At 33.5% G+C, this 17440-nt stretch overlaps 1 protein-coding gene across 1 annotated transcript in view; it reads left to right on the top strand.

The window, feature by feature from the left end:
* The window catches only part of Kdm6a (lysine (K)-specific demethylase 6A), a 202156-nt gene that overhangs the window by 164902 nt on the left and 19814 nt on the right, over window positions 1–17440 (top strand). Inside the window, exons 18-26 of the mRNA XM_013030841.1 lie at window positions 4104–4292; window positions 5966–6071; window positions 7791–7996; window positions 9845–9909; window positions 9987–10061; window positions 11082–11230; window positions 14235–14349; window positions 15935–16122; window positions 17084–17225. Of these exons, the coding sequence (XP_012886295.1) occupies window positions 4104–4292; window positions 5966–6071; window positions 7791–7996; window positions 9845–9909; window positions 9987–10061; window positions 11082–11230; window positions 14235–14349; window positions 15935–16122; window positions 17084–17225 (1235 nt within the window). The remainder of the gene's footprint in view (window positions 1–4103; window positions 4293–5965; window positions 6072–7790; window positions 7997–9844; window positions 9910–9986; window positions 10062–11081; window positions 11231–14234; window positions 14350–15934; window positions 16123–17083; window positions 17226–17440) is intronic.

The raw sequence follows: 17440 nt of genomic DNA, 5'->3' as shown, positions 1-17440 counted from the left end.
TTTTTGGGTCCGGTCGTGGGCCTGAACTCTGGGCCTGGGCGCTGTCCCTCCACTCTTCAGCTCAGGGCTAGTGCTCTACCACTTGAGCCACAGCGCCACTTCCGGCTTTTTTTTCTGCTTATGTGGTGCTGAGGACACAGGGCCTCATGCATGCAAGGCAAGCGCTTTACCACTGAGCCACCTTCCCAGCCCTACACAATGCTTTTTTCATGTTCGTATTTAACACCACATAGGATAATCTCCAAATCAGATTCTTGTGAAGTCTATAATAAAGTTCCTGAATGTTCAATTCCAAGCCTCTTTGAAGAAAATAAGAGTATCCAGATCAAGATACTCTCTGTCCACATCACTGATCACAGAACACAAACAGTGCTATGGTTCATTGCTAGTATGCCTTTTCCCTGCTTCCCACTGTGGCTTCTGATGTCCTTTCCTAGTCCTGTTCTTCCTCTGATAGACCAGGGCTTCCTCCCTCATCTACACTGTAGACATAGGACATTTGCTTGAAAAGGGGGAGAAATGAGAAGTCCAAAACAAAATCATGAACTGTATGAGAACTAAGGGTTTTTCTGAAAGAATATTATCAGAGTTCTGTTCCCTAAGTTATAAACTGTACACAGTAGCAGTTTTCATTAATAAAGTTTTATGCTACATGCTACAGGTATCTAATCAGTTGTTTCTTACTGAATTAAGATTCTAATCCATCTCTTTTTTTTTTTTTTGGTAATTCTTTTTGTACCAGTTCTTTTTTTTTTATTTTATTGTAAAGATGCTGTATAGAGGGGTTACAGTTACATGAGTAAGGCAGCATTGTTACCCCCTTTCTTGTTGTTTACCCACTATCCTCCATCTCATTTTTGAGACATAAGGAAATTCATTTTGTAGTATTTAAATACATTGTGTTAGTTTCCTTTTCAAGTTTAACTCAACAATTTTGCCTTATTACAAAGACTTAATTTTGTAATAGATTCACCAAAACTCATCTTTATCAAAGACCCCCATGGGTTGCTTGGATTATTTTAATAAATTTAAACCTAAATGTATTAATGAAGGGACAAAAATGTTACTCTAATATATTAGAGAGAAAACTTTTCTGAAATTAAGCTGACAAAAATGATAGATGTTACACTTTTTGCCATTACTCTTGTTGTGTTGCCATTACTCTGTCCAGCACTGGCAGGAGTCCAGAACTTAAAAGGATAGAGTAAACACAGGTATAAAAGATTTGGCTGTGAACTTTCCAGCCGAAGATTTCAAGTAGAAATGGTTCTACTATAGAAATTTCTGTACCAAATGATGTGGTAGAGAAATTTTGAAAGTAAATTTCTGTCAGTTGGGCAACGACTAGTTTCCTTCTCCTCTGCTTAGCTGAAGGAGTTTCAAAATGAGAGAAAAGGATTTATTATTTTTAAAACTTTTTTGTTACTATGAAGTTGATGTGCAAAGGGGTTGTAAGTCAAGTAGAGTACATTTCTTTTTGCTCAGTATCACCCCTTCCCTCACTCACTCACAATTTTCCCCTCTCATCCCCACCCACCAGTTGTATAGTTCCTGGGGAGAAAAGGATTTAAAGTGAGATAAATTGTAAATCCTTTCCAATGTTTGCTCTTTTTCCTTTCCTCTTCTCTTTCCCCTTTCCCCTTTTCCCTATCTCCTTTTCTCTTGCCTCTTCCCCTTTTCCTTTACTTTGCACTTTTATTTATTAAAAGTTCATTATTTGTCTTGAGGTACACTAACTAGCATTCAGAAGACAAAATCTCTTCTTAGTATCTTTTCACATCCCTGCCCTTTACATTAGAATTTTAAGCACAACACAACAGTAGTAACTATATGGATAACTATATTCATCACTTCCTTCAGAAAAACTCTCATTTGCTCCAGACTTGATCCTATAGACAGGTAGTCAATGAATGAAACACAATTAGAACCCACTACTCCAAATTGTTTCTCAGAGTACTTTCATTTCCACATTATATAACTTTAAAATTCAATGGTTATGTTTTAGACTGATTCTTGTTTATCTTAATATTGTAGTGGTCACTGTTACATTATAAAAGACAGCTACTTTTGGTCTTATGACTTAAAATTGTAATTGCAACATTCAGGCGATGGAATCATTATTAGCTCATAATCATGGCTCAACTTTTCATTTTCTATTTTAAAAGTTAGACAGCAGTGTTTTCTATTGTTGTACTTTGCTGTTTGCATTTTTTTAAAAAGTCAGTCTATAGAAACGATACAGTCCCACTAATCTGTCAGACAAGACACTATTTTTTTTAGTCTTGTTTCAATATCCAAAATTCTAGAAACTTAACTCTTGGGACCATATCTAATTAGGGTGAGATGGTCTTTTATGATACAATAGTTTTAATATCTTTTGTAGAGTATTAAAAAGTAATTCTGTCTCCTTTTTATGGAAAACCAATTTTATGTATGCTGAGGTATGTTTTGTTTAAACTGTAGAGTTAAACTCTAGTACATATACAGTTCAGCATGAACCCTAATTATTATTTATGTTGATTATGTATGGTTTGTTTGTTTTTTAATTCAAGAATTGGACTTGAACTCAGTATCTGACACTTGTTTTCTCTCATTGGTTGGCACTATATGACTTAAGCCATGCCTCCAACCCCTTTGTGTTTTGTCTTACATTTACATTTGTATAACGATATTGCTTAGATTTACTTCTTTATCATCATTCTCTACCAAGATTTTTCTACATGTTAATGGCAATAATTCCATGTTTATAAATCATTACCAATTTTATACCTAAATGCATCCAACACTCTGCTTTGTGGACAAATGTTAAAAACTGATAATGGGTTGACTATTCATTTGTTTAACATTTAATGTTAATTGTTAGTTAAACTTTTAAAAAATTCAGTTCAATAACTTCCACATACTTTCACTGAAAAGTGAATTATTTTAAACTTATTTTACATTATTCCTGCCATGAACTCCCTTAGTTTAACTTATAGTTGTAGTTAAAAAAGTTAACATACCAATGGTACAATTTAGGATAACATCTCAGCAGCTTATAATAGTGGAATTTCAAACCTTAGTTTTTATTACTGTCAACCAGACAGGTTGTTTGTAAGATTTTTCAGTGTAACAAAAACAGAACAAAATTAGAAGAATTAATTTTGTCCCAACCTGAATTACACTGTAATTTGTGATGAAAAATTTGTGTTGAAAAATTGCTAAGTCCTCCAATAAATGAAGTTACGAGTTTTTGACTTAACACAATAATTATAATGCTCAAATTCTCATTTTAAATTTTAATGTGTTAAGAATAGTGAATACTTTATTGGTGGTTTTTCGATTTGTTATAATTGGATGAGGTAAGTTGGTTAATTAGCCTCAAATGGATTGAAAGCTCAAGATTTATTACTGATTTTTTTAAGTTGGGTAAGAAATTGGAAATTATTTTTTACATGAAAAGTTATCGTTTGGGAATAATTGTACCATGTTGTAATCATTTATAATTTTAATAAGAATGCTGTCTTTATCAAAGGAAAGACATCTTAAGTATTAGTAAGTAATATATATATATATATATATGTATATCATAGAGAATGGACAGCAACTATATGCATTGTTTAAAAGCTGATATAATTTGTTGGAAATTTTAGTGGATTGTAGTTGCACAAAAATTTATTAGCTAGATTTTATTAGCTAAGAAGTTGTATATTAAAAGAAAATCTCAGGTTTGAGTTCTTTATGAGAGGTTATCACAAAGATATTTTAGTTAAAATTACTAAGAGGCATTGAAGTAGATGCTTTATTTTTCACTTAATTATACCCTTTTTTTGGGTTGGGGAATGGTCAAGCTAACATTTTAACATTTTGATAGGACAGAATCTTATGGTGAAAAGGAAATGGAAGGTCACTTGTTCCTTAGGTGAAGAAAATAAATTGAAAAATTACAAGTAAACTATATCATCAGTAATCCACGTGTGGTACATTTATTTTTCTTCAGTGAAAATACAAGAACCAAGGTTAATATTTGCTCAAATTAAGAGTAACTCTTAGATTTTTCCTGATGGATCCAAATTCAATGGATATGTGCAAATGCTTAGTCATTTAATGACGACATAATTCAGGACTTTTTCCAATGTTTAAATAAATGTACAGCTGATTTATTCCCCTTCCTTTTTTTAAGGAATCTAGGTAAAAATGGCTTATCTAACAGTAGCATTTTGTTGGATAAATGTCCGCCTCCAAGACCACCATCTTCACCATATCCTCCTTTACCAAAGGACAAGTTGAATCCACCTACACCTAGTATTTATGTGAGTCTGAATTGACTGACTAAAAATCTGTTAAATGAGTGTTTACCTGTCTTTCATAAAAACTCTCAGTATAATGCCCATTAACAAGCATTACAATTATTGACAACAATGTGGATTTTTGTATGTGGGGGGGGAAAGATCCATCAAAAAGTATAATAACATTTTGTAAGTGCTTCTGTTAACTGTCATTATATTTAGAGTAGTGAGAAATGCCCTGATTTTGAGGAGTGTTATACAAAAAAGCTGAAAATATAACTGAGTATACTAGGTTTAACATTCTGATACTTGTTTAGACCTTAATGTTCATTCTGTTGTATATATCCACTAAAAGTGAAAAGCTGTTAGCTAACATCTAAAAAATTATATTGTGAATATAAAATGTGACAAAAGACGAAAGTAGCTAAAAATCTTGAATAGGTTATTTAAAATGTTTTGGAACTAGCCAGGTGCAAGTAGGTCACATCTGTACTCCTAGCTACTCAGGAGGCTGAGATCTGAGGATCTCAGTTCAAAACCAGCCTAGGCAGAAAACTCTGTGATATTCTTATCTCCAGTTATCTACAAAAACTAGAAAATTAAGCTGTGACTCAAGTGACAGAGCAGTAGTCTTGAGCAAAAAAAAAAAAGCTCAGGGACAGTGCCCAAGCTCTGAGTATATGCCCCAGGACCAGCATAAATCAAATAAGTAAATAAATAAATAAAATAAAATCTAGATATTAGTTTTACTTTATAGAATTTTAGACACTGGATATAGGAGATTTGTGAATAAAAACAATACAAAATAGGGCTACTATTTCCTCCCAATGTCCCACTTATACCTCAAATGGAAAAAATTAACTGACTATATGGTTATATACTGAGAATGATCTTGAATCTGTAAAATGATACTTAAGCTTGATTAAAACTTTTTGATTTTTTTCTTTCTCTCCCTTACTCAGTTCTCAAAAAGAGCATAACATGAAATACACCATCTTAATTACTTCTGAATAACTTCAGTGTTAAGTATATTCATGTTGTATAACTTATCTCTAGAACTTTTGCCAAACTGAAAATCTATCCATTGAACCATCTCCTTTCCTCACTTCCCTCATCCTTTATGAATTTGACTACTTTAGATGCCTTATATAAATAAAATACAGTAGTTGTCTTTCTGAGACTCAACTTGTATCATTTAACTCAGGGGAGGGGAACATCTAGCCTGCAGATTGTATAAGATCCATGAAGTCATTTTGGTCTGACAAGACAACTGCATGTGGGATTGAAAATTGGATAAATCTAGGATACTTTTTCATACAAAAATACCTGCTAACATCACAAGGTCAAGTGGCCTTTTTTAGAGAAAGGGCTCCCCACCCTTGATTTACCACAATGTCCTCAAGATTTATCCATGTTATAGCATATTGTAGGACTTTTTTCCTTTTTAATTCTGAATGATAATTGAAACATTTTGATTTTAACAATGAAATTTTGTACTTATTTTGTTCAGAATATAGTAGAGAAGAGAAATATGTGGTTTCTGTCTTAATATAATAATCAAAAGATATGATAGCAAATAGAAATAGCACATAAAATACATTATTTGAATTGTGGTATATAATGATTGTGAATCTCACACTTCATATTTAAATAAAACCTCTTTGCCTGTAATCTAACCACATGTTTTCATTTTACAGTTGGAAAATAAACGTGATGCTTTCTTTCCCCCATTACATCAATTTTGTACAAATCCAAACAACCCTGTTACAGTTATACGTGGCCTTGCTGGAGCTCTTAAGTTAGGTAAGATTTAACTTAAAAAAAAATGTTAATTGTGTGTGTGCCCATGTACTATATTTGATCCTTTTCCTTAATTACAGACTTGAAGATTGAATTCAGGGATAGGCAAACCTTCTACCACTTCAACTATATGACATACTTTATGGCTTTTAGTTTTATTGTTTAGATAGAGGTTTTATGCTTTAGCCCAGGTCAGCCTCAGACTATAATCCTTCCATCTCTGTCTTCAAGTAGCTGAGATTGTTGTCATTCACCACTATAACTGGCTCGTTTTTCTGAGACAGGGTATTGCTAATTTTTGCCTACACTGGCCTTGATCTATGATCCTCCTGTTACAGCCTGATTAGTTAAAGACATGTACCCCCAGCTGTAGCCAAACCATACACAGACAGAAACACACACACATGATTTGCCATTTCATAAATCAGGTAATGAGTACATTTCTCTTTGAACAGTGTCAACCCTTCCTTCTCTTTTCCCCAATTTCCCCTTGTGGTCCCTACCCACAACTTATATACTTCATTTTTCACATAGTGTATACTGAATAACATGATTGCATTTGTTTTGTTAGGTTTTCCCCTGCCCTTTCTGCGCTGGCCTCCTTCCCCCTCCCGTTTACCCTCCCCCCAATACAAAAACCCCAAAAGCAAAAAGAAGCACCACCAACCAAAAAAAAAACCATTTCCTGAAATTTGTTTTAATAAATAGTATTTTAACTGTTCAGAGAAGTTAAACCTTTGGTTACCTGACTATTTGTGTGTGAATGTCTAGAGTCCTGTGTAGGTTATCATGTCCAGTTACATTTTAGATCTAGCTTCCACATATGAGAGAAAACGTGCACCATTTTTTTCTTCTGAACTTGCCTTGCCTCACTCAGCATGATTTGTTCTAAGTCTCTTCATTTCCCTGTAAATGTCATATTATTGTTTCTAATGGATAAGTAAAATTCCATTGTGTATGTATACCACATTTTGTTGATCCACTCATCTGTTGTGAGGCACCTGGGCTGTTTTTGTAATTTGGCTATTATGAATAGTGCCTCTGTTAACATGGATGTGCAAGTATCTTTACTTGAGCCGGGTAGATAAGAGTCCAACTAGACTTTTAAAACACTGGAGAAAGACTTTTGTTCCTTTGCCTCTTCTACTTTTTTCCATATTTTCATTTTTTCATGTTCCTGTCTCAGACAGAGAGGGAGAGAAAGAACCTTACTGTCACAGTGTATAATTTGAATATATGTTTTTGAAATTGATTACTGGCACTTGGGGGTAGTTTGTAAGTTTGTTTTATTTTGGTCTAATCAAATAATTATGACTTAGAGTAATAGGGGAATTTCTTTTTAAAAATTAGCATACTTGAGCTATAAAGAGGAGGATTTTGTTATGATAATTCCACAAATGTGTACAATGTAATGGAATACTTTCTAAGATAAAATTAGAAATTAGATAAAATTTGGTATTTTTCTTAGCCTATATGATCAGAAAAGAAACTTAGACCTTTGGTTTGCTTATTTCTCTGATGGGGTAGTATGACAGGTAGATTCAGTGTGTCTTTGGTGTGAATTTAGCATGTAACTCAGAATTCTTTTTTAAGCTTTTTTTTTTAGGGAACTGGGTGAAGTGCTACTTCTTCTCCCTCTTTCTTAAAAACCAGGGTGGGAATATTTTAAAACATGATCCTACTTTTTATTTGCTAACTACTTTTATTAATTTTTAAATGAAGACCTGGGACTTTTTTCAACTAAAACTTTGGTGGAAGCTAACAATGAACATGTGGTAGAAGTGAGGACACAGTTGTTGCAGCCAGCAGATGAAAACTGGGATCCCACTGGAACAAAGAAAATCTGGCATTGTGAAAGTAATAGATCTCATACCACAATTGCTAAATATGCACAATACCAAGCCTCCTCATTCCAGGAATCATTGAGAGTAAGTATTGGCTTTTTGGAGATTTTTTTAAAAAGTTGTTTTTAAGATAAGGGCATGTTCCTTTTATAAGCATTTTATTATTTTATGCTAACATCTTGTAAGTGCTATTTAGTATGCTTTTAGTAACTGTCTATGAGTTGGTATAGTAAATGAAACATTGATATTGGAGAAATACAATGAGATGTGTCTTTCATTTCTGAGATACTTCTGTTTAGAACCAAGCTTCTTTAGCACTATTGACATTTTGGGCAGAATAATTTGTTACAATGAGCTGTCCCTGTGTGTGGTAGGATATTTTGTAGCATCCCTGGTTTTTCAAAAATACCTTCAGACATGCCAGATATCTCCTAGAGGGAAAACTGTCCCTCTTGATAAACCAAGTCTTAAGTTTGCTTTATGCTTGGCAAAGTACCTTATTTTATTTTACTTTTTATTCAGTCATTATTACCTGATAGGCAACAATCCTAAGGAAGCATTAGTGTTTTTTTCCTACCAGAATTAGCCCATAAGAGCATGCTGTGAAGGAAAGGTCTAAATGTAGTAATAATTTCAAATTATGCCTACACTGTACAAATAAATCTAGTGAAATTTGTCCTACAGTCATCATGATTCATAGCAAGTTTGTGGTCCATCTAGATCTCTGTAGTTTAAATTTGAGGATATTTCAACTACATGCCCATATTCTGCATATGAATAGCATAAATAGTGAGCAAAATTCAAAGACTATCAAAGGAAAATCTGGAAAACAGTTAAATTTAATTACTAAATGTGAAGGAATTCATAACCAAAGAAACGATTGCTTAGTAATATTCTTTGCAGAATGTCAAAAATTTGGCAAATGTTCATAAATTGTACCTTTAAAAGGACAGAGACAAATTGTCAGTAAGTATTAACTCAGGAAAAAAAACACGACAGTGCTGAGATGATTATGACAAAAGAATTATCAATAAAAGTAATGCTTGTGTTCAGAAGTACCTGTATTTATCCAACACTTGTAAATATGTTATCATTTGTGTATAATCCATTATACATAATGAATTTCTTCCATGTGTCAATAATCAAGAACATGAATATCACACGCATGTACCTCTGCTAGCTTAGAACGTTTAGTTATGGTTGAGACTTACTGGGCCCCTCGTCTTTCCTTAAGTTATTTCTTTTTCCTCTTTGTGAAAATAAGGCAATATAACTAGACATGAACAGCTGTTGCCTATAATTCTATCTATTTTTTAGAAGGCTAAGAATGGGAGGATTGAAGTTCAAGGCCACTTTAGGCAGAATAGGCACAGCAGTGTTGGGCCTGTCATCCTAATCTATGTGAGAAGCTGAGATTTTGAGAATCATGATTTCAGCCTGAACAGAAAAGTCACCAAGATTCCATCTCAAGGGAAAGAAGTTTGACTTGATGGTACATGCATGTTATTCTATGACAGGAAGCTTAAAATAGACAGGTCACAGTCTAGTTGTTACTTAGGCAGGAAGTGAGACCCTATTTCAAAAATAACTAGTACAAAATAGGGCTAGGATATGGCCCAGCAGTAGAGTACCTGCTTACGCAACCATGTGGTCCTGAGTACTACCCAAAACAGAAAGGAAAGAGGTACCAATATGATCGTGTGTAGGGGTAACTTTGTGGGAAGTGGAGAAAGTTGAATACTATGCTAAGAAGATTTGACTTTGCAGAATTTTTACATGTAAAAGTCTGATTAAAAACTTAGTTCACAAGCATAGATAATACCATTCAAACTAGGTGTGAACTGGTTTTTGTTTTTGTTTTTTTACTGCTAAATTGGAAAGGACAGCCAGTTGTGAAATACTAAGCTAGAATGCCTTTTGCTTAACCTATAGGAAGAAAATGAGAAAAGAAGTCACCATAAAGACCATTCAGATAGTGAATCTACATCTTCAGATAAGTAAGTCATTTTTAATGTCCACTTAGTATTTCTGTTTAAAGGTAATGATTTTAATATTATATCTCTCTCTTCTTAAGTTCTGGGAGGAGGAGGAAAGGACCCTTTAAAACCATAAAGTTCGGGACCAACATTGACCTGTCTGATGACAAAAAGTAAGTCATTAGTAGTTACAGTTCTATGAATTAATGCAAAGAGGTATCCTCGAGATTGAAAATTGTTTACAGTTTCTAATTCTGTTTCATTCTTTGCCACTTTTCTAACAAATCCCCCCCTTTTTTTTTGTTGGTTGTGGGGTTTGAACTCTGAGCCTGGGTGCTGTTCTCAGCTCTTCAGCTCAAGGCTAGTGCTCTACCACTTGAGCCACAGCACCACTTGCCGCTTTTTCTGCTTATGTGGTGCTGAGGAATCGAACCAGGGCCTCATGCATGTAAGGCAAGCACTCTACCACTGAGCCATCTTCCCAGTCCCCACCCTGAAGGGTTGTGGGTTTTTTTTTTTTTTTTTTTTTTTTTTTTTTTTTTTTTTTTTTTTTTTTTTTGGTTGTGGAGCTTGAACTCTGGGCCTGAGCACTGTCCCTTGAGCTCTTCAGCTCACGGTGAGCACTCTACCACTTGAGCCACAGCGCCACTTCTGTTTTTCTGTGGTTAATTGGAGATAAGAATCTTAAGGACTTTCCTTGCCTGGACTGGCTTTGAGCTTTGATCCTCAGATCTCAGCCTTCTGAGTAGCTAGGATTACAGGCGTGAGCCATTGGCTGGCCTTGAACTCATGTCCTTCTGCCTTGGTCTCACAAATGCTGAGATTACATGTATATGCCACAAAATCTGGCTAAATTATTTTCTTTAAGAATTTCATGAAGTGTTTCAAGGCCATGACTTTATGCTTAATTATACAATCATAACATTATTCATTTTAATTACACAAAGTAAGATTATATAAGATGCAGTTAATTATACAGCACAACTATAAAAATCATTTTCATTCAATTATTTGGTCTGTAAATTTTAGACTTTTAAGAAGGTTTTTTTTCAGTAAAACTTTAAGCAAGTATTTCATACATGAAAGCAAAATATTGATTTAATCATTTTTCTGATTGTAACAGCATAGAAGGAGTGATTAACTTTGAGAAATATTTGAAGCATGGCTTCACTTTTGGCCTTATTTTCTTACAGGTGGAAGTTACAGCTACATGAGCTGACTAAACTTCCTGCTTTTGTGCGTGTCGTATCAGCAGGAAATCTTCTAAGCCATGTTGGTCATACTATACTGGGCATGAACACAGTTCAACTATACATGAAAGTTCCAGGAAGCAGAACACCAGGTAATTTTTATATCATACAATTGAAAGAATAAAATGAGAAACATGAAAAAGAACCAGAACTTATTTAAAATGAATACAACTAGAAAAGAATGGCTCTTATAAAATTAGAGACTTTAATAGTGGTCAAATTAATTTTTCTCCCATTTAGATTATCTGTTTAACAGTAGTGCATAAATAATAATGGCTTGTTCTCTAGTAAAGAGGTTATTGGAGTACTTGGGAAGAAAAGTCCCTATAACCTAAAGACTTATTTGCCCCCATCTCCTGTAGGGAGGACAGTGTTTTCTATACTTTCACTGTTTCTTCTTTTTCTGTAACCACAATTATAATATGTATAATTAGTTGGATATGGTGGTGCATGCCTTGGAATCCTAGCACTTGGAACACTGAGCTAGGAGGATCTAGAGTTCAAGGACAGTCTGGGCTCCATGGTGAGACCCAACCTCAGGGAAAAAAAAAAACAAACCCAAAACATGACGTTATATATATAAATAAAATCTGAATAATATCATGATCATGAATTTGTGTGTGTGTGTGTCTAAAACAGTTTTCATTAAACAATACATTTTTCTAATCTATTCCACTCTTTCTATTTAAAAAGAAAGCAGTCCTCTAGGGATTATAGTTGACAGTTTAAAAACCCCTTAATTATACTGATGACCCATTCTGGTATTTAGTCTTTTGCACTAATTAACTAACTTGACTTGTCATTTTTGGCATTCCTTCCCTGAATTTTTTTCCTCCTATTATCAAATTAATTACCTTATTTTCAACCTTCACATTTCCATTTGACACCAATGTACCATGTTCTTTGTGTTTCTTTGGGTGACATGAGATTTCATGGAGTGATGTTTGAAATAGTTAATATTATTTCTACAACCCTGACACTGATCTATTAGAAGAGATAACTGATGATAACCAGTTTTGCTATACTAGTACCTATAGGCTGCATATCTCCCTCGGGTGCTTCAGTTTTCTACTGGCTGCTGTGAGCTTAATGAATCATAGTTTAAGAATTGTTTCAAAATGTGATTATCCTGCTTCTGGGTAGCATAGGTCAGTGATTTCCATACCTGACTGTTCATTTGAATCTCCTGATAAGCTTTGTAAAAACAGATAATTGATCTCTAGGGATTGAAATCCAACTGAGTATTATTAAACTATGACACAAAAAATGTTCCCCATGGGATTCTAATTTTATAGCTAGGGTTAGAATGAATCATTGGTTTATATATTTTATTCCCTTGCATTTGAAGCCTACTTCTAGATATTTTATCCACAGTTATGTTATCCACACAACAATATAAATATTGGGCAAGCATTTTGAACCCACTAGTTTTATTTTGTATTTAGTGTCAGACTGGTTCTATTAGAGCTCATTCCAGTTAAAAACTTTTCTTCCATCCAGTTTGAATTATTTTATGGAATTTTATTTACTTATTTTGTTTATATTCTTTGTGGAATAAAGTTAAAAACCATCCTTTCTTCATAGACTGCTTGTCACTGAGGCCTGGATTATTTTGGGCTTACTTATTTATGTCATTTTAATTTTCCAGAATTGACCTTTGTAATCTCAAAAGGTTCTCTGATGAATTTCTTTAGGGTGTAGGGTTTATATTGAATTGAAACCTTTTTATGCAACTACTTAAAGATAATTTTAAAAGATATATAATTTTTAATTAACAAAAGATTGAAACATTGAATCTTAAGAATTATTGAAGTCAAATAATTTTTAGAAATTATAGTCATGTTGAAGTTTTAAAATAGGTGAAGTTAATTTTAATCCATTATCTGAAAAGATACAAACCTGTAATTATTAAAATTGAGATTTTTCATTTTTCATGCTTAGTCTTTGAAATCCAATGCAAAAACATCATTTTTCAACTCATATTTCAAATCATTGTCATACTAGGCATGTTCTTATAAGAAATGTATAGTTTAATCATTTCAGTTGAGTTTTTAAGAGCCATTATTATGAGTATGTTATGGAATAAGCACTCTTTCCTGGAGTTACATAGATTATTATCAGTGGCGCTTTTTTTTAATGGACTTTGACATGTTACATTCTGAACCGTAAAGATGTTCTTGGTCTTTACTCTAAAATTGTTTTCATTTAAATGGTTGGGCTCCAGCATCTCTAATTTCAATTAGAGGTAATTTTTAATCTAGAGTCCTTGCAATGGACAATTCCAAACATTGACCTTTAGTAGGTGACAATTTTTGAGTTATTTGAGTTATAGGTATTTGAGTATTGAGTTATAGGTAGACAAAATGAAAAACTCCTTGCTTCAGTCCTTTTCAGAAACTCCAATTAGGTTAGTATAATTCCTTCAAAATAAAGTCCACTCTGATCCTTTAGAACCAGACATATTCTGTAAGACTTTTAAATCAGTCTATCATCAGACCAGTGATGTGGGTAGTGCTAGATAAGTTAAACATACCACATATATCTACCAGGTTTTAGTCACCTTTGTTCAGAAACAGTTTCACTTGGTTGTTATGAATCTACAACTATTTCCTTGACTTTTGGCAAAGTTGATCTTTGATCATTTAGATAGATTTGGTTTTTGTTTTGTTTTTATTTTTAATTGGTGTTTCTAAAGAAGAATGGACCTTTAGAGTTTCCTACTCTGCCGTTTTTATTGACGTCACTCCCTGGAATGGCTGTATTTTGAAAATGAAGCTTCTTGCCTCTTTTCCAGTGTCACTGCTTATGAGAAATTCAGATTAGCTCACAAGTTAAAAAATGATAATGGCATCCATAGTACCTTATATTTATTGCTTACTGTGTATTAGGCATTGTTCTAATCAATGATTTTTTTCATTGCTATTCAAAACAATTCAGTAATTTTATAGTTGTTATTATCTGCTCTTACATATGAAGCAACTGGTCAGAGATGTTTAACTCCAAAGCTATAGAAGCCCTTACTAAATAAGTTATGAGTTGACCAAACTCTGTAGAATTTTATAATGTACTAATACCGGCCCCCACCTTTTTTTTTAGGTCATCAAGAAAATAACAACTTCTGTTCAGTTAACATAAATATTGGCCCAGGTGACTGTGAATGGTTTGTTGTTCCTGAAGGTTACTGGGGTGTTCTGAATGACTTCTGTGAAAAGTAGGTTTCTAAGCTAAAATTTTGTTTAAATATAATTATTTAAAAACAGGCTAAAGGACAACTTGCCAAACTGGATACCCTAATTATTTGATTCAAACTAGATTTTACTGGAAATATTTCATGTAATAGTAATAGTTGGTAAGACTGAATTTTAAAAATGGTAAAAGGTATATATTCTAAGAAAAATAGTTTTATTATAAATGCTTTTAGAAAGTGGAAGGAATTTATTGAGTACCTTTATAGTTAGGAATAACTTCAGCTTGAATTTACTATTCTTTGCTATATCATGATATAAATCCTTTTTGAAACTTTTCCTATAAAGGAATTTTAGGAAAGTTAACTAACTGCTTTTATCTCATGAAAGAATATGTATATTGTTCTTTTTCTAGATAGAATGTTAGCTTATTATGTGAGCACCTGACACTTTCCTTTTAGTAGCAACACCTGAATATTATTGAGATAGGAATTATAAACATAATTATAAACATGTAATTATTTCTCTTCCTCCTTCTCCTCCCAGGAAAATGATGGGGGGTAGGAATCACCAGTGAAAATGCATATGTATGAAGTTACTTTGAATTGAATTGAATTCTACATATTAACTTGTAATTTCTTACTTGGCTGAAGGATCTTTGTTGTTTTAATCAATATTAATCAGAAGTACATCATAAATTGAAAAAGAAAATTTTCTTGGGTATTTATAGTGTTTTTATTTCTTAAAATTTGAGATTGTAGTATATTGTTACAGCTACAGTATAGTGGCCCTTGCTTATTATTTCTAAGTAGAGATTGGCTAATTTTAGGTAGGTTTTTTTTTCTCTACCTAAATGAAAAAATTTATTGGGAACAAAGATAATTAGAATAAGTAGATAAACTCCCAAAATCTTGATCTTGAGGATAATAAAACCATCAAGTTTAATATGAAAAGTTATGTAAATTTATTAGCTAATTTGTGGAAATAGCACATACTATACACAACATGTGGCCTATTACTTTTAGTACCAGATATGTAGTTTATTTTATCTTCTCAATATCCCATTTACCTTTTAGCAATTTACAGGTACTCCAGAGAACAAAGAGCTCTTTAAAAAAAAAGTCATTATTGCACATATACTAAAGTATATTCTTCTTTGGTAGCTTTGGATTTTTTTTGGATCCTCAAAATGTCAGCAGTAATACTGATCTCTCTTTTTTTGCCAGTCCTAGGGATTGAACTCTGGGACTGGGCACTGTACTTGAGCTTCTTTTTTCTCAAGGTTAGCACTCTACTACTTGACCCACAGAGCCACTTCTGGCTTTTTCTGAGTTAAGTTTATTGGAGATAAGAGTTGCATGGACTTTCCTGCCCAGGCTGGCTTGGAACTGTGATCCTCTGATGTCGGCCTCCTGAGTAGCTAGGATTACAGACATGAGCCACTGGCACCTGGTTTACAATACTAATCTAAGTTATCTAGCACTCAATGGTAATTAATTGCACACTCTATAAGTTTCATTGAAATTAATAAACATTAAAAAAAACAAAAAAACTTTTCTAAGGAGCCTTTAAAGCACTTGATACATTTGCCCTCTTTTTTCCTCCTTTCAGAAACAATTTGAATTTCCTAATGGGTTCTTGGTGGCCCAACCTTGAAGATCTTTATGAAGCAAATGTTCCTGTGTATAGATTTATTCAGCGACCTGGAGATCTGGTCTGGATAAATGCAGGCACTGTTCATTGGGTTCAGGCTATTGGCTGGTGCAACAACATTGCTTGGAATGTTGGTCCACTTACAGGTATTTTTAAAAAATATATTTTAGCTGGGAAGGTGGCTCAGTGGTAGAGTGCTTTCCTTGCACACATGAGGCCCTGGGTTCAATTCCTCAGCACCACATAAGCACAAAAAGCCAGAAGTGGTGCTGTGGCTCAAGTGGTAGAGGGCTAGCCTTGAGCTGAAGAGCTGAAGGACAGTGCCCAGGCCCAGAGTTCAGGCCCCCGACCCAGGCGGGGGTGGGGGCAGGGGGGGGAGGCACAGATATATACTTTAAAAATTTAATTTATAAAGGCTTGTGTCTACTAAATATGTTCTTTGTTCTTGAAAAAAAATACTAAATATTGGAACAATTCTCCTTATATAAAAATATGTGTAGTATAAGATACTAAGTGGAACTTAACAAGTGAAAATCCAAAATCATAGATCTCAACAAATAACAAGTTTGTGTCCTTATAATCATGGAAGATACACTTTGAAGTTTGTTTTAGAATTCCTCATTTTATTTAATAAAGTCCTTAATGGTGGAAAACAAAGAATATATTTTAATTTTTGTTTGAGCTCATGTCATATGTTGGAATTATGCCTGCTTTTGGGCATTATCCACATAAGACTGAGAATATGGCCTATGGAGTCAGAAACACCTGTATTAGGACCAAAACCTAGCTCTTGTTATTTTGGGCAAGTTATTTAATTTCTATAATCCTTGAACTCTTCATCTGTTTAATGAAGATAACAAAATTAATATGGTGATACTGCGATAATGGATAGAAACATGTTTAACACTGCCTGGCACATAGTAATAGAAAGCACTCTATGTGATAAGTACTGATATTGTTACTACAATTATAAAAAATAAAAGTTACTATTAGAATGTTTGGATGTTTTCAAAATTGGTATTGTAGGTATCACCTGAGTGGGTGATAATATAATCTTCTTATCTTTTGGTACTTGGGGTTGCATTATAACTGTTTTTTTTTTCCTAGCCTGCCAGTATAAATTGGCAGTGGAACGGTACGAATGGAACAAATTGCAAAGTGTGAAGTCAATAGTACCCATGGTTCATCTTTCCTGGAATATGGCACGAAATATCAAGGTCTCAGATCCAAAGCTTTTTGAAATGATTAAGTAAGTGCTTTCTAAAACCACTGTAGTTCTCTCTTTCTGGGGAGTGTCTCCTCTACCTTTCTCCCCCCATACAGTTACACTTAAATTGAAAACAAAAAGCTCCAGAATTCTAACAAAATGTAATATGAGAATCCACATGTTAAAAAATATTTCCTTTCCAAACATCCCACTATGGCACAGAAAGGAACAAAAACAAATGATTTTAAACTTGTAGA

The sequence above is a fragment of the Dipodomys ordii genome, unplaced genomic scaffold (assembly GCF_000151885.1).
Source record: "Dipodomys ordii isolate 6190 unplaced genomic scaffold, Dord_2.0 Scaffold134, whole genome shotgun sequence".
NCBI classification, from domain to species: Eukaryota; Metazoa; Chordata; class Mammalia; order Rodentia; family Heteromyidae; genus Dipodomys; species Dipodomys ordii.
Note: the sequence above shows the minus strand (reverse complement) of the source record. Positions and strands in the feature narration are given on the sequence as shown.